General features: G+C 37.4%; 1 protein-coding gene across 1 annotated transcript in view; it reads right to left on the bottom strand.

The window, feature by feature from the left end:
• Window positions 1–13,105, bottom strand: part of LOC111155577 (MAM and LDL receptor class A domain containing 1) — a 757,926-nt gene that overhangs the window by 140,016 nt on the left and 604,805 nt on the right. Inside the window, exons 35-36 of the mRNA XM_022515825.1 lie at window positions 8,089–8,214; window positions 722–788 (exon numbers count right to left, since the gene is read on the bottom strand). Coding sequence (XP_022371533.1) covers window positions 722–788; window positions 8,089–8,214 — 193 coding nt within the window. The remainder of the gene's footprint in view (window positions 1–721; window positions 789–8,088; window positions 8,215–13,105) is intronic.

The following is a 13,105-nucleotide window of genomic DNA, read 5'->3' on the forward strand; positions in this document are numbered from 1 at the left end:
CGTTCTCTAATAAGCAAAGTAATATATCCATTGGTCTGCTAGATTAAAAAGTCATAAACACAAATATAATGGAATATGCATTATTTCCTTTGGAATTTATGAAACTGTTTTTGCACAATTCCCTAAAGGGTGAGGGGAAAAAAATCAAGCAATCTTTGAAATGCAGTATAAATAATTCCCCAAAGAAATCACAAGGACAGGTTTTGTTTATTTTTGCTTTAAGCATGCAAATGTATTCCTTATCTGTACCTTAACTTTGGGTACTCATAAACATCCACTGCTTAAACTAGAAAAAGGTCTTATTTATGAATTAATTTTATCCTTTGTTGTTAGAAAAGAGAAATATGAAATGTGAAATAAAAAGGGAATAAGGAAATACAGACACTAAGTTCATCTGAAATAGGATGACACCCATATATAAAATCTTTTTATAACCTGATATAAATATTAAAAATAAGAACGAATGAGTATTAAAACTACGTCCTATATAATAAAAAATGTTAAGACATAAAATCATGTTAAATAATTGCCATCTTTTTTCTAAAATATACCCACATCTTCCTTTCTCATATTCAGACAGATAAATGCAAATAATGCCATTATCCACTATTTTTGCCTTAATAACTTTGTGTTCATTGGTGTTGTATTATACCAGCTTTGAGAAAAATAAGTAAGCCAATGGCAATAACTGTTCAAAGACAAAGTAGACAATGCTCCTTACCGACACACAGGGCCGTTCTTCTCCACTACACAATTCCCACCATTTCTGCAGTAACCCAATGGGCACTCTATAAAGAAGCATCACAAAGCCCACAGTTAATTTTAAATATTATTAGGAAGGAGGAGGACATATTACTGTTAATCGCTGCATTAAATCTAGCCACTGAGAATAAATTGCTTCTAAAAGAACAAGAATTCTCCTACACTACTTCTCTGTGGCCCACAAATTTGTTCCGTGGCCCTTGCCACCCTCGATGTGTTCATTCTCTTCACATGCCTGAGTGGTTGACCACAAGAGAAGACTCTTTTCCTCCCCTGGATTAGCAAAATCTACTTATTTAGAACATGCCTGCAAGACATATTTGTGATTATACTGAAATTTGCTCTTTAATGCAACATTTATTGTCTTCAGTTCCACACACAAGTCACTATCATGACAGACAATGCTTTCCTGGGTGTCCTTGTCTTCTTGGTAAAATGTCACTTGTGCATGAGCATGTCCAACCTTTGCATCCACGACAAACATCAGTATAGCTCAAACTGACCTTTGTTTCCCTGGCCCTGCTCTCTTGCTGCTTGTATCATTCCCCACTCCTAGGTTAGTGTCAACATTTATCTTCAAAGGTGGTTTGCTTATAGATTAAAAACAAGCTAGATACTGTTACATAGGTATGACACTGGAAGTGGTTAGTGCCTTTAGCTCTTCAAGTTTCTTTACAGTATCCTTGGATCCTCACACGTATCCTGATCTACTAAGACCTGTTGGTTTCCTTACTCACGTAATCCCCAAATTGCTTTTCTTGGCTTTTTTTTTTTTTTAAACAACTTCTCTCTTGCAGGATACCATTCTCCCCTGGTTGCACTGTCTTACCTCCAATACTTGGTGGAAACTTGTAATTCAACATATCTATTCTGAGCATCTGTTAATATCCAGCACTAGGCTAGGCACTGGATATGTAACAATATATAATACAGGAAGTTTACAAAATTATTAAAGCTGCAGGCACCAGAGCCAGACTGCCTGAGGAAGAATCTCAACTCAACTTAATTAGCTGTATAATACAGGATAAGCTAGTTAATCTCTCTGTATCTCTGGTTCCTCTCTGTCAAACTGGGTTAAAAATAGTATCTATCTTGGAGTTGCTGAGAATGTTAGAACACACCTAGCTCATGACACATGCTTAAGAAATGTTGACCTAAAGAAGAGACAGGGGAACCTGGGTGGCTCAGTGGGTTAAGCCTCTGCCATGCATGATCTTAGGGTCCTGGGATGGAGCCAGCATCGGGCTCTCTGCTCAGTGGGGAGCCTGCTTCCTCCTCTCTCTCAGCCTGCCTCTCTGCCTACTTGTGATCTCCCTCTCTCTGTGTGTCAAGTGGATAAATAAAATCTTTAAAGAAATAAATAAAAAAAAATAAAAAAGAGACAATTGCAGTCTTTGCTCATGTTGACCTTCCAGCTTTATAGAAAATGCAAAAAAAAATGACTAGGGAATTAAAATAGAATATTAAAATTAGTATACTTTGGAATGAATGTAACAAGGGTAATTGGAGTACCAAGAAGGGCACCTAAATCAAATTTGGGGAATAAAGAAAAGCTTTCCAGAAGAAAATCAGCATTCATTTGGGTACAGGGGTATATGTGTGTGTTTAAATATAGTCATAAAGACTCAGAGGCCCATGAAGAGAGTGTGGTATGTTTGAGGATCGGAAGGAGGTTCAGCCTGGTTGGACTGATCATGCAAAGAGAGTATGGGAGAAGGTCAGAGACACACAGGGGCCAGCTCATATAGGCTCAGTGAGCAGTTTAAGCTTTAACCTAGAAGGCCAGAATTTTAAGAAATTAAGTGCATGTTTCATTCTTTAAAAAGACAGTTCTGGATCCAGTATGTAAAGTCAACAGAAGGGCTAAGAATAAAATGCAAGAGCCCAGTTAAGAGCTTTTTGTAATAATCCAGTAAGAAACCATGGTTGCTTAAATGAAAGAGGTGGGGTAAGAGTCTAAGAATTGTGGGCATTTGTAAGATATTTAAATGTTGGGACTGAAAGATCCTGGTGATTATTTGGAAGAATAAAGGGTGATGTTAAAGCCTCTGGCCGGGCCTCTGGTTAGCTGGTGGTTCCATTCACTGAATTGGGGGATCTGTGGGGAAGGGAGAATTTGTAGGGGAAGATGCTGGTGTTTTAAGTGCCTAAGGGGACATCGAAGTGGAAGTATTCCTTGGGCAATATTATTTGCAGGTCTGAAGCTCAGATAAAATACAGGCTAGGGCATGGATTTGAAACTTTGGATTTCTTCCTCTGCCTTTCAGCTATCATCAATTTTCAGGCTTGCCCCTCAAAAATCACTTGAGATCATTTTATTAAGTGTCATGCGGGTCACAAAGACACAGTCTTTGACTTTATGAGAGCAGACTAACCTTAGCAGAAAGAGAAACGATTTACTTGGGTCGGGAAAGGATGATGGTAATGAACAATAGCAGAAAAGTAATAAGGAGAAGCAAAAATGCCATGTAGGAAAATAGCCCTCAGAGAAGAACTCTGAAGGGCAAAGAGAGAGTCAGATTGTGGAGTCAGTCACTGAACACTGGAAAGGGGGCAGAAGAGGAAGTATGAAAGAGGAAAAATAGGCAAGGAGGAAGGTTGCAGTGTGGGAACAAATTTGCAATATACCATGTGTCTGGTGTTCTTTTTGCTCTCAAAGGTTTCCAGTGATTTGCTCTTCCAGGGATGTAGTTGGCCCCTAAACAATGTGGGGGATTTGGGGCACTGACCCTCGCACAGTTAACAACCCATAGATAACTTTGAACTCTCCCGAAACTTAACTACCAATTGCCTACTGTTGACTGGAAGCCTTACTGATGATATAAACAGTTGGTGAACGTATCTTTTATATAAACAGTTGGTGAACATATCTTTTATATATGATGTGTATTATATACTGTACTTCTGCAATAAAGTAAGCTAGGAGAAGAAAATGCTATTAGGGAAATCAAAGGAAAAACAACTGCATTTCCAGTACTTTCCTGTAAAAACTCTGCCTATAAGTGGAGCCTCACAGCTTGAACCTGTGCTACTTAAGGGTCAACTGTAGTTTCCAATCTTGCCTTCCCTCTCCTCCCTATTTAATTACAGCAAGGGAGTGTGGCACTAAAGATGGGGGTACAGCTACACCCCTCAGGCTTTCGGGCATGCTCAGCTGAACACAACAGATGTGAAATTTCCTTCCTAAACAAGAAATTAGCTGGTTTGACTAAAAACAGCCCACCAGCATGATAAAGCATAAATAGCTAGAAACCTTTCAGATAAACCATTTTATGGTTATGTTTGGTCTTAAGTACAATTGCAGTCTTCCTCACATAAGGGCTTTGTTTTTATAAGAAAAAAAAAACCTGTAGAGTGTCTGATATTACAGAACATCAACATACACATGGCTGCACGTTTTTTTTTTCCCCCTGGGGTTATTAGTATTTACCTTGATTGCTGAGAGTAAAACATAGGCTTGCTTCACATCAAAATAAAGCTGTGGAAAAATTTTAAATATGCATTTTATTACACTGGATAATGGAGCACAGTGGAAAGGAAGCACTGGCCAGAGCAAGGAGTTAAACTCGGTGTTTTGGAAGAGAGACTGTTTGTAGATGACCTCCACAGGTTCTTTATCCATAAGAATGGAAAGACCCAGTACAACATATTTTCACCTTTACTCAAAACAGTTTAAAGTAGGGAACAGCTGAAATGGGCAGGGAGGGGTCTATGACTAGTTAGCAATGAAGAGATTAAACTCCCAGGATATAAGCAGCTCTCAAATGGCAAGTTGGGGTCTACGGGGTTGATAGGAGAACCTCAAGCTCCGTAGCCACATCAGTGTCTGGCCGCCTTGTGCCCTCCTGCATTGGTTATTATGACCATGTATCTGGAAGCCAGTAGGATTCAACTGGAGGCCTAGGACATGAGAGCTCTTGTATGGTGGACTGCTGAGAAGACTGATAGACACGTGAGTCCTGGTTCTCCCTCATTGACACCTGCTCAGTTAATGGGTTGTGTAACTTTGGACTAAGCAGTTTAAGTCTAAGCTTTCTCATGTTTTAAAGTGCGAATTATATCTATCACCTTGCCTTCTAGGGCTGCTGAGCAGATAAAATGAAAGGTATTTGTAACATTTCTATACGAGTGAGTTAGGTATGCATAATGTATTAAATAATTGTTCTCAGCCAGCTCTCTGTATTTGGGGATTGTTTAAACTGCCCATGAAACCTAGTTTCTATTACCAATGCTCTCTCCAGCTTTTCCTTTCCTTCTCCCCTGTACCATTATGATCACCACTACCACTATCATTTACTGAAGACCTGATCTGTGTCAAGACTGTCTTAAGAGCTTTACTGGCATTACCTCATTTAATCCTCATAGCATTATGTGCTATATTCATAGAGATCCTTTTTCACAGAGAAGGAAACTGGTTAATAATATAATTTGCTCAAGTTAATAGCAAAGGAGCAACAGATATTGAACTAAATTCAGTCCTCTAACACCTAAAGTCTATTGGTTTAAAAATGTCGAATGATCTGCTATTCAGGTCAGAATTTCTGTATAACCCCTTGCTGTTCTTGATATTATGATCATGAACTTCTTTGAATGGTACAGTATTTATGCACTGTCATGGATTAGATATACACCTGCCAAAAACTTGCCTGTAGTTTCAGGAGCTATATCGATCTAAGAATCTTCCAGAAAACCAAATGGCTTGGTGCAGTAAACCAAATACCCAGTGGGCACAGACTGTTCTCTTTATCTTGAAATCCCAGCACAGGGACTGCAGGGAAGATTAACTATGGCTTAGAAATCTGGCATAGCTCTACTCTATAGTGCTTTGGTTTGGTGTATGCTTCGAGTAAAAAATGTTCTTGTTGGAAAGAAGAGTAACTCTAACGGAGGGTATTCATTTAAAATAGAGCAAAGGGAGGTGAAGGGGTGAAAGAGGTGAAGGGATGAAGCGCACACTTATCAAAGCGAGCACGGCGTGAGGCACAGCCGTGATGAATCAATGTACTGTACACCTGACGCTAATATAACACTGCATGTTGAGACCACTGGAATTAAATTTTTAAAAAAACTTAATAAAAGTAAAACCTTCTGAAATATTATTAGGCATTATTATTATTAAACATATTAAATTATATTCATAACATCCCATCCTAAAACCTCATTTTTTTCCAAGGATTTTATTTATTTATTTATTTATTTGAGAGCGAGAATGAGCATGAGCGGTGGGGGAAGGGGGGGGCAGAGGGAGAGGGAGAAGCATATTCCCTACTGAGCAGGGAGCCTGGTGCAGGGCTTGATCCCGGGACCCCCAGGTCATGACCTGAGTTGAAGTCAGATGCTTAACTGACTGAGCCACCCAGGCATCCCTACAACTTTATATTTTTGATGCCTTTTCCTTATTCTACTTCAAAGGATGATTATCATAATTATAGTATCACCTTAACATAACTTTCATTAACCTCCACTACTACAGCTGACTGGAAAAAACTCCCAATTTAAATTAAGCCAGACACATTCTGTTCAATAACCTTCTGCTGCATAAACAACCAAAACGTGAAAATAATATGCCTTTCTAACATAACTTGGGAACACACGGCCTTGTCGAAATATATTTAACCTGCAACACTTACATAGGGCCTGAGGTCAATGTTCCCGTTAATGACTTAAACCTCAGGTGAGAGGAGACCAGATGCTCACCACCTGCTGTGCGACCAGGGACATTATTGGATGCTGTCAGGATCGGGCTCATAAAGTCTATGAAATGCTACCCATAAAGGGATATGATGTTTGGAAAGAAAGAGGAAGGTGTCATGGGCATTGACACCTCTTAGTGTGGATTAAGCCGAGACACATTCTTAAACACAGAAACATTGACTACATCGTATTTGTTTGACAAACTAAAAAGCACAGAAAATATAGAGAACAAAAAATATAATGTGAATTTTATTTCTGAAAACTTGTTTCCCAAGTTCTTTATATTACTGTAACCCAGTAGCTGGGGCAGTATGACGTGTAAATGAACTGTGAATGAATTGCTGAATGGCGCAACTAGATGGGGCGACCAGAATGTGCTCTCCATTACTACCTCCATGTTGTCAGGATGAATGATAAAAGTAAAATACATAAAGTCAGACAATAACCCATCACATGTTATGGTATATTTGTTCTCACTGAGGACTATCCTGAACAAAAATCTCACCTTTATGCAAATAAATTTGGGTACTGGATATCAGTGCTTTGTCTTAATAGTTTCAAAGACTGAAACCATCTTGTTTATATTTTTCTTACTCTGGAAAGAAAGTGAAAGCATTTCCTTTGGGTTTCAATCTGATGTATAAGCATGCCTGGTACAGAAATAATGGCAGAGACCGTTCATCTTTGCATATTTTATGGGACCAGATTTGCTCACTTCTTGATTTCCTTTTGTACTCATAAAATTCAGTGCTCTGTGAGTATTCATTTCAGCAGCATAAAAAATAAGACTTTCTTGCACTGTGATCTGATTATAATTATCATGCTTTTGTCACTTATCTCATAATAGTCTGCGCTCTTGAAAGATACAAAGAATATATTCTCACCTAGTTTTGATATTAAATATCTCCAATTTATTTAGAATATATGATTGAATATATCTTTTATGATGACTTTGTATTTTCGTTGTGAGAGATTTATATTGCCCCTACTTATCTATTATTTCATATATCTCCTGCATGAAATAAAAGTTCAATTACCCAGGAGAGATGTTAGCAATGGACTATAATAAATTAGAGAATTTTAAAGCAGTTCTGATAAAAGTATAATCACAAACATACATTATCAGTTCTGATAAATATTGCAGGGTCAGGAGAGAAGAATTTTTAAAAGTCAGTCTAAAGCTTAATAAACTGACTTTTAAACATGACTAGATCATGCAAATAGAGAAGTGGGAAAATTATAATTAAAAAATTAATAACATGTTAGATTGTTTCCTTATTCTAGATACCAAGCAATTTGCATCAAAGAGATTATCAAATACTAATAACTTTAAGTTTTATTAACTTAAAATTTAGTGTTTGATTTTTCTTCATTGGGGAACATTCATTTATATAGAATAAGCATGAGTTCACTATATATTTATATATATTATATATGTTATATATTATATTATATATTTATAAGCTTTTTATATGTTAATGTTAATATTCTTCCTGACCTAAACCAATAATAGAAATCCAATTATTCCATACTTGGAAATTATTTAGAATTTCAAGTTTTGTTATTTTTATCATCTACAGGGTTAAGTTACTGGCTTATATTGTAAAGAATATGTTAATGGAAATAGAGTACCTGTGCAGCTGGACTCATCAAGCTGGAAATCCATGCAGTCGACCAAACCATCACAGCGCTTGTGAAGTGGGATACAGCTGTTAGAGGAAGTGCACGTCAACGCACCATCAGAACAGCTCCCGTTGGCTGGGGGGAATAATCATCATTTTTTAAAAATGAATTTCTTCTAATGAAATAGTAAGACAGTTTATTATATCATCCCTCATTTTTCTGGTCTTATATTTAAATTATATATTATAGTTCTTTTTGATTTTTCAAAAAGAAGTTTGTTGACAGAATCGTTTCCCAGCTGCGCACTAGGTACTGTTATATAGGCATGTATGTATAAAATCTACTGTGTATACTATGTCGTCTGAATTGATTTTAGACTTAACTTTTATGTCCAAGTAGAGCTCTCTGTTCCTCTGCTGCTCCCCTAATGTCCCTGCCATTATGCTCATTTGCAGTGATAGCAACCATTACTTGAATGTTCATCAATTTCCACATGGTTGTAAGTCCCGGGTGGTCACCAGATACATAATGTAGGTCACAGCAGCTCAATGTAAGATGACTCTGTGTCTTCCTGGCATGGTGCATTTTACTAATTCCAGAGTCTCTTGTCGGCCTGACTTCAAGAGACAAGCCCAAGTCTTGCTCATAGGATGAGTTGTTTCAGAAAAATGACTTTACAGATGCTAACCAAGGGCACTGATACTTCCGTGGCAATCTAGTCCTGACAAGTACTCGACCTCCCCCAGATGCTGCAATTAGTCCTGAAACTGCATTTTTGTCTTCCTGCCCCTCATTCTCTTGTCTCATCAGGGCTATAATTTCCTGTAAAGTGGTAAAATGTTGAGTTAACTTTTTACAAGTTAGCGCCAAAGAACCCTCCATTCCAGACTGCCATTAGACATTTCTCATCTTGTATTTGCTTGAGAACCTGGAACCATGACTGATTTCTCCTCTCTGGTTGTACTCCAGTTTTGCCCCATGCTGAAATCTGTCATGTCTCTAAGCCGTTCTTTGTGATAACTCTTCCATCTAGCTTTGCTGTGTTTGGAATAGAGGGAATGTCGAAGCCTGGACCCATGGCATCATCTCGTCAGGAATCTTGGATAGATTTCAAAAGCATGAAATTATAACAATATTGATTACACCGATTTTCTATGCTTAATCCTTTGAGTCCTAGGGTTCCTCAGAGATAAGTGGAGGGCAAGGTTTTGTGGTGCTTAACCCAAGTTCAGCAAGAATGGTTCTGCTTTTCTCTGACTTCCCTAATGGTGTCACATACAATACCTTATTTGAACACTTTGATCCAAGCCTGCTGCTAGAATTTTTTAAAGAAGGATTGACCTGGGAAGTTACTTCTACTAGGATAGAGACAAGTTGAAATTTCTCAAGCTAAATTGGTATTTTAGAAGACTCAGGAATAAATGTACCCATGAACGGGTCTTACACAAATTTTGCCAATATTATGTTTTTTTTTCTCTTCTTTAAGTATATTAATGGGCTGGTGAGGTGCCTGGGTGGCTCAGTACGTTAAGCGTCTGCCTTCAGCTCAGGTCATGATCCCAGGGTCCAGGGATTGAGTACCGCATCGGGCTTCCTGCTCAGTGGGGAACCTGCTTCTCCCTCTCCCACTCCCCCTGCTTGTGTTCCTCTCTTGCTATGTCTATCTCTGTCAAATAAATAAATAAAATCTTTTAAAAAAAAGTATATTTATGGGCTGGAATTGAGTTATCATACAGTTTGACAGCTACCTATCAAAATTAATTTTCAAGTTACACACAAGATGTTTTTAAGAGTGTGTCTGTCCATTGATTAAAAATGCTAGCTCTCAACAGACGAATGGATAAAGAAGATGTGGTATATATACACAATGGAATACTATGCAGCCATCAAAAGAAATGAAATCTTGCCATTTGTGATGATGTGGATGGAACTAGAGGGTATCATGCTTAGCGAAATAAGTCAATCGGAGAAAGACAACTATCATATGACCTCCCTGATATGAGGGAGAGGAGATGCAACATGGGGGGTTAAGGGGGTAGGAGAAGAGTAAATGAAACAAGATGGAATTGGGAGAGAGACAAACCATAAGTGACTCTTAATCTTACAAAACAAACTGAGGGTTGATGGGGGGAGGGGGGTTGGGAGGGGGGGTGGGATTATGGACATTGGGGAGGGTATGTGCTATGGTGAGTGCTGTGAAGTGTGTAAACCTGGCGATTCACAGACCTGTACCCCTGAGGATAAAAATATATTTTATGTTTATAAAAAATAAAATTAAAAAAAAAAAGTAATAAAAAAAAGTGCTAGCTCTGAAAATTAAAGCGATGCTTTTCACTGAGTAATCCTGTGGTGCTAGAACTTCAGTTCCCACCAGTATATATTACAAAGCTGTCCCTCCACGTAAGACTCTATGCTTAGCACTCCAACTGGAGAGTGCAGGGAAACACTTTTCAGAAAGAGTGACGAGAAAACAAACAAAAAGAGTGACCAGAACATATGTAACAATAAAAGCAAAATGACAATATGAAACTAGTTAAGAGTCCAAAATAATAACAAAAAGAAATGCCATAAGGCCAGACTTAATTGCAAAAGCATTGGTACAGATCAGTATTATAAAAATGAGAGTTTCCTTCAGTGCACGAAAGTCTGTAAGGACTGAAAGAGTAGAGTCTCGAGATGTTTTAAATTTTCATGTTTCTAGTAAAAAGCCATTTAGCAGAGTGGGAAAAAATCTATAAATGGGGAATCAATAGGTTTGATATTAGAACAGTGAGTAAGGCAGTTTGCCTTTCACTGGGGAGTGTGTGTAAGGAGGTAGTGCAGACAAACTTAAAAACCACGCCAAAACCAGACTATACAAATGCCTAATGTCCCAGCAGAGATGATCTTTAAGCTTTTGCAAAAGGTTAAATAATTTTAAGATCTACATTGACAAGATAAATGATACTGCAAACCAAGTAAACTAGGAAATAGAATAATCTTCCAACTCTTCTAAGATGAAGAGGTGTTTGTAAAAAATGAATATGTATGTACACACATGCACTATATATTTATGTGTGTGTGTGTGTGTGTGTGTGTGTACATTCTTGTCATCATTGTTTTGCATTGCAAGGGGCTGAGAAATCATAGAAGATGACAGTTTTTAGGGGTTTTTAATTTTTTTTTTTTTTTAAGATTTATTTATTTGAGGCTGCCTGGGTGGCTCAGTTGGTTGAGCGACTGCCTTTGGCTCAGGTCATGATCCCGGACTTCCAGGATCGAGTCCCGCATCGGGCTCCCAGCTCCTTGGGGAGTCTGCTTCTCCCTCTGACCTTCTCCTCGCTCATGCTCTCTCTCACTCATTCTCTCTCAAATAAATAAATAAAATCTTAAAAAAAAATAAAAAAAAAAAGATTTATTTATTTGAAAGAGAGAACACAAATGGGAGGGGCAGAGTGAGGGAGAAAGAATCATAGGCAGACTACATTCTGAGCAGAGAGGCCGATATTGGGCTTGCTCTCATGACCCTGAGATCACAACCTGAGCTGAAACGAAGTCTTAGATGCTTAACCAATTGAGCCCCTCAGGCACCCCGACAGTTTTAATGTTTTAGATAATATAGTATGTTGAAATTTGTATACAAAGCTCATAGATAATACTCATCTACTGCTGAAGCATTATTTCAGACACTTCTACTCTTGAAAATACTCATCTAATCCAACCATATTCCCTCAACCAATTTCCAGTGTGAGTGATAGCTTATTTTCAAATTGACTATACAGTGAAGAGCTCTAACCTGTAAGGGCTATAAATCCTCTCAGCTTTGGCCCAAATAGTATTAAAACACATAAAAAATATGTAACAAAATAAATGGTTTCAATGTACAAAAAGTCTTCCTTTTCCCTTCTTGAGAAAGTCTAAATTAAGAGTTAAAAATTAAGTGTTTTATGAAATTTAAACTAAATTCTTAGTTTCTATGGCATTTAAAATAGTATAATATTAAAGTTAATAGATATTTATCAATTTCCTTTTAAAAATAGGTGGCAAATAAATTATGAATAGCAAGTAGTATTTACTGAAACCCACACAGCAAAGTACATTGTACTGAATATAGGAAAAGTCATTAAACCATTACTTTCTTTTTCTCCTTCATTATTACTACAGATATGACAAAGAAAAATTTCAAAAATACTCCAAGTAATCTACATATAAAATTTATAGGAAACTCAGACTTTGTAATTTCCCTGGATAATATCTACTTTCACCATATTCAAACATTATGGTTTAATGTCTACAAAAACATTTATTTCAATCTGTCATCCTAGAGTTTGACACTCTTTCTTACCAAAATAAGCCAAGTAACACAGAACGTTCTGTGACTTTTAGCTCCTTCACTAGGTATTAGAGATACAGTAAACAGAAGCAATTCATGAAGGGTTCACTAGAGTTACCTTCCTAAAGCAAAATTCCCTTTATAAATTATTGTTGCTGCATACAAAACATACACAAAAGTAAAGTACATGTGTCTAGGGATGTGTATCCATTTACTATTATGAAGAAAACTCATGTATGCAGCTCAGTACTTCTGAGAGCAGAGTGACCACGCTCTTGCTCCCTGAGAATAAAGGCTATCAGCCTTTCAAGGCATGCCTGTACCTAGCACAGGAAGGATGGGTATTTACTCTATCCTTAAACTAAAACCAACTACTACTCTTACTGAAGTATCTTGGCAGTTTAAATAATTTTTATAAAACTACAAAAACAATTTAATGGGAAAAGAATAATAACTTATTATGTGTATTACACAATTGACTATATTCATCCAATTCTTCAATATCTCTGGAAAACAGACAATCACCATTATTTTAATGTTGAATAAGCTGAGGAACACTTTGGTAAGAAGCTGTCAAATGCAGAGGGATGATCTTCATACTAACATTGAGAAGCACCTGAGGATGCTGGGATCACAGCTAATATATTTAAAGGCTAGTAATAAAAATATTGATGATAAAGGTTGGTTCACAAATCTGAGGAGCATGACCCATTC

The sequence above is a fragment of the Enhydra lutris genome, unplaced genomic scaffold (genome assembly GCF_002288905.1).
Source record: "Enhydra lutris kenyoni isolate GAN:26980312 unplaced genomic scaffold, ASM228890v2 scaffoldscaffold42, whole genome shotgun sequence".
In the NCBI taxonomy this organism is placed as follows: domain Eukaryota; kingdom Metazoa; phylum Chordata; class Mammalia; order Carnivora; family Mustelidae; genus Enhydra; species Enhydra lutris.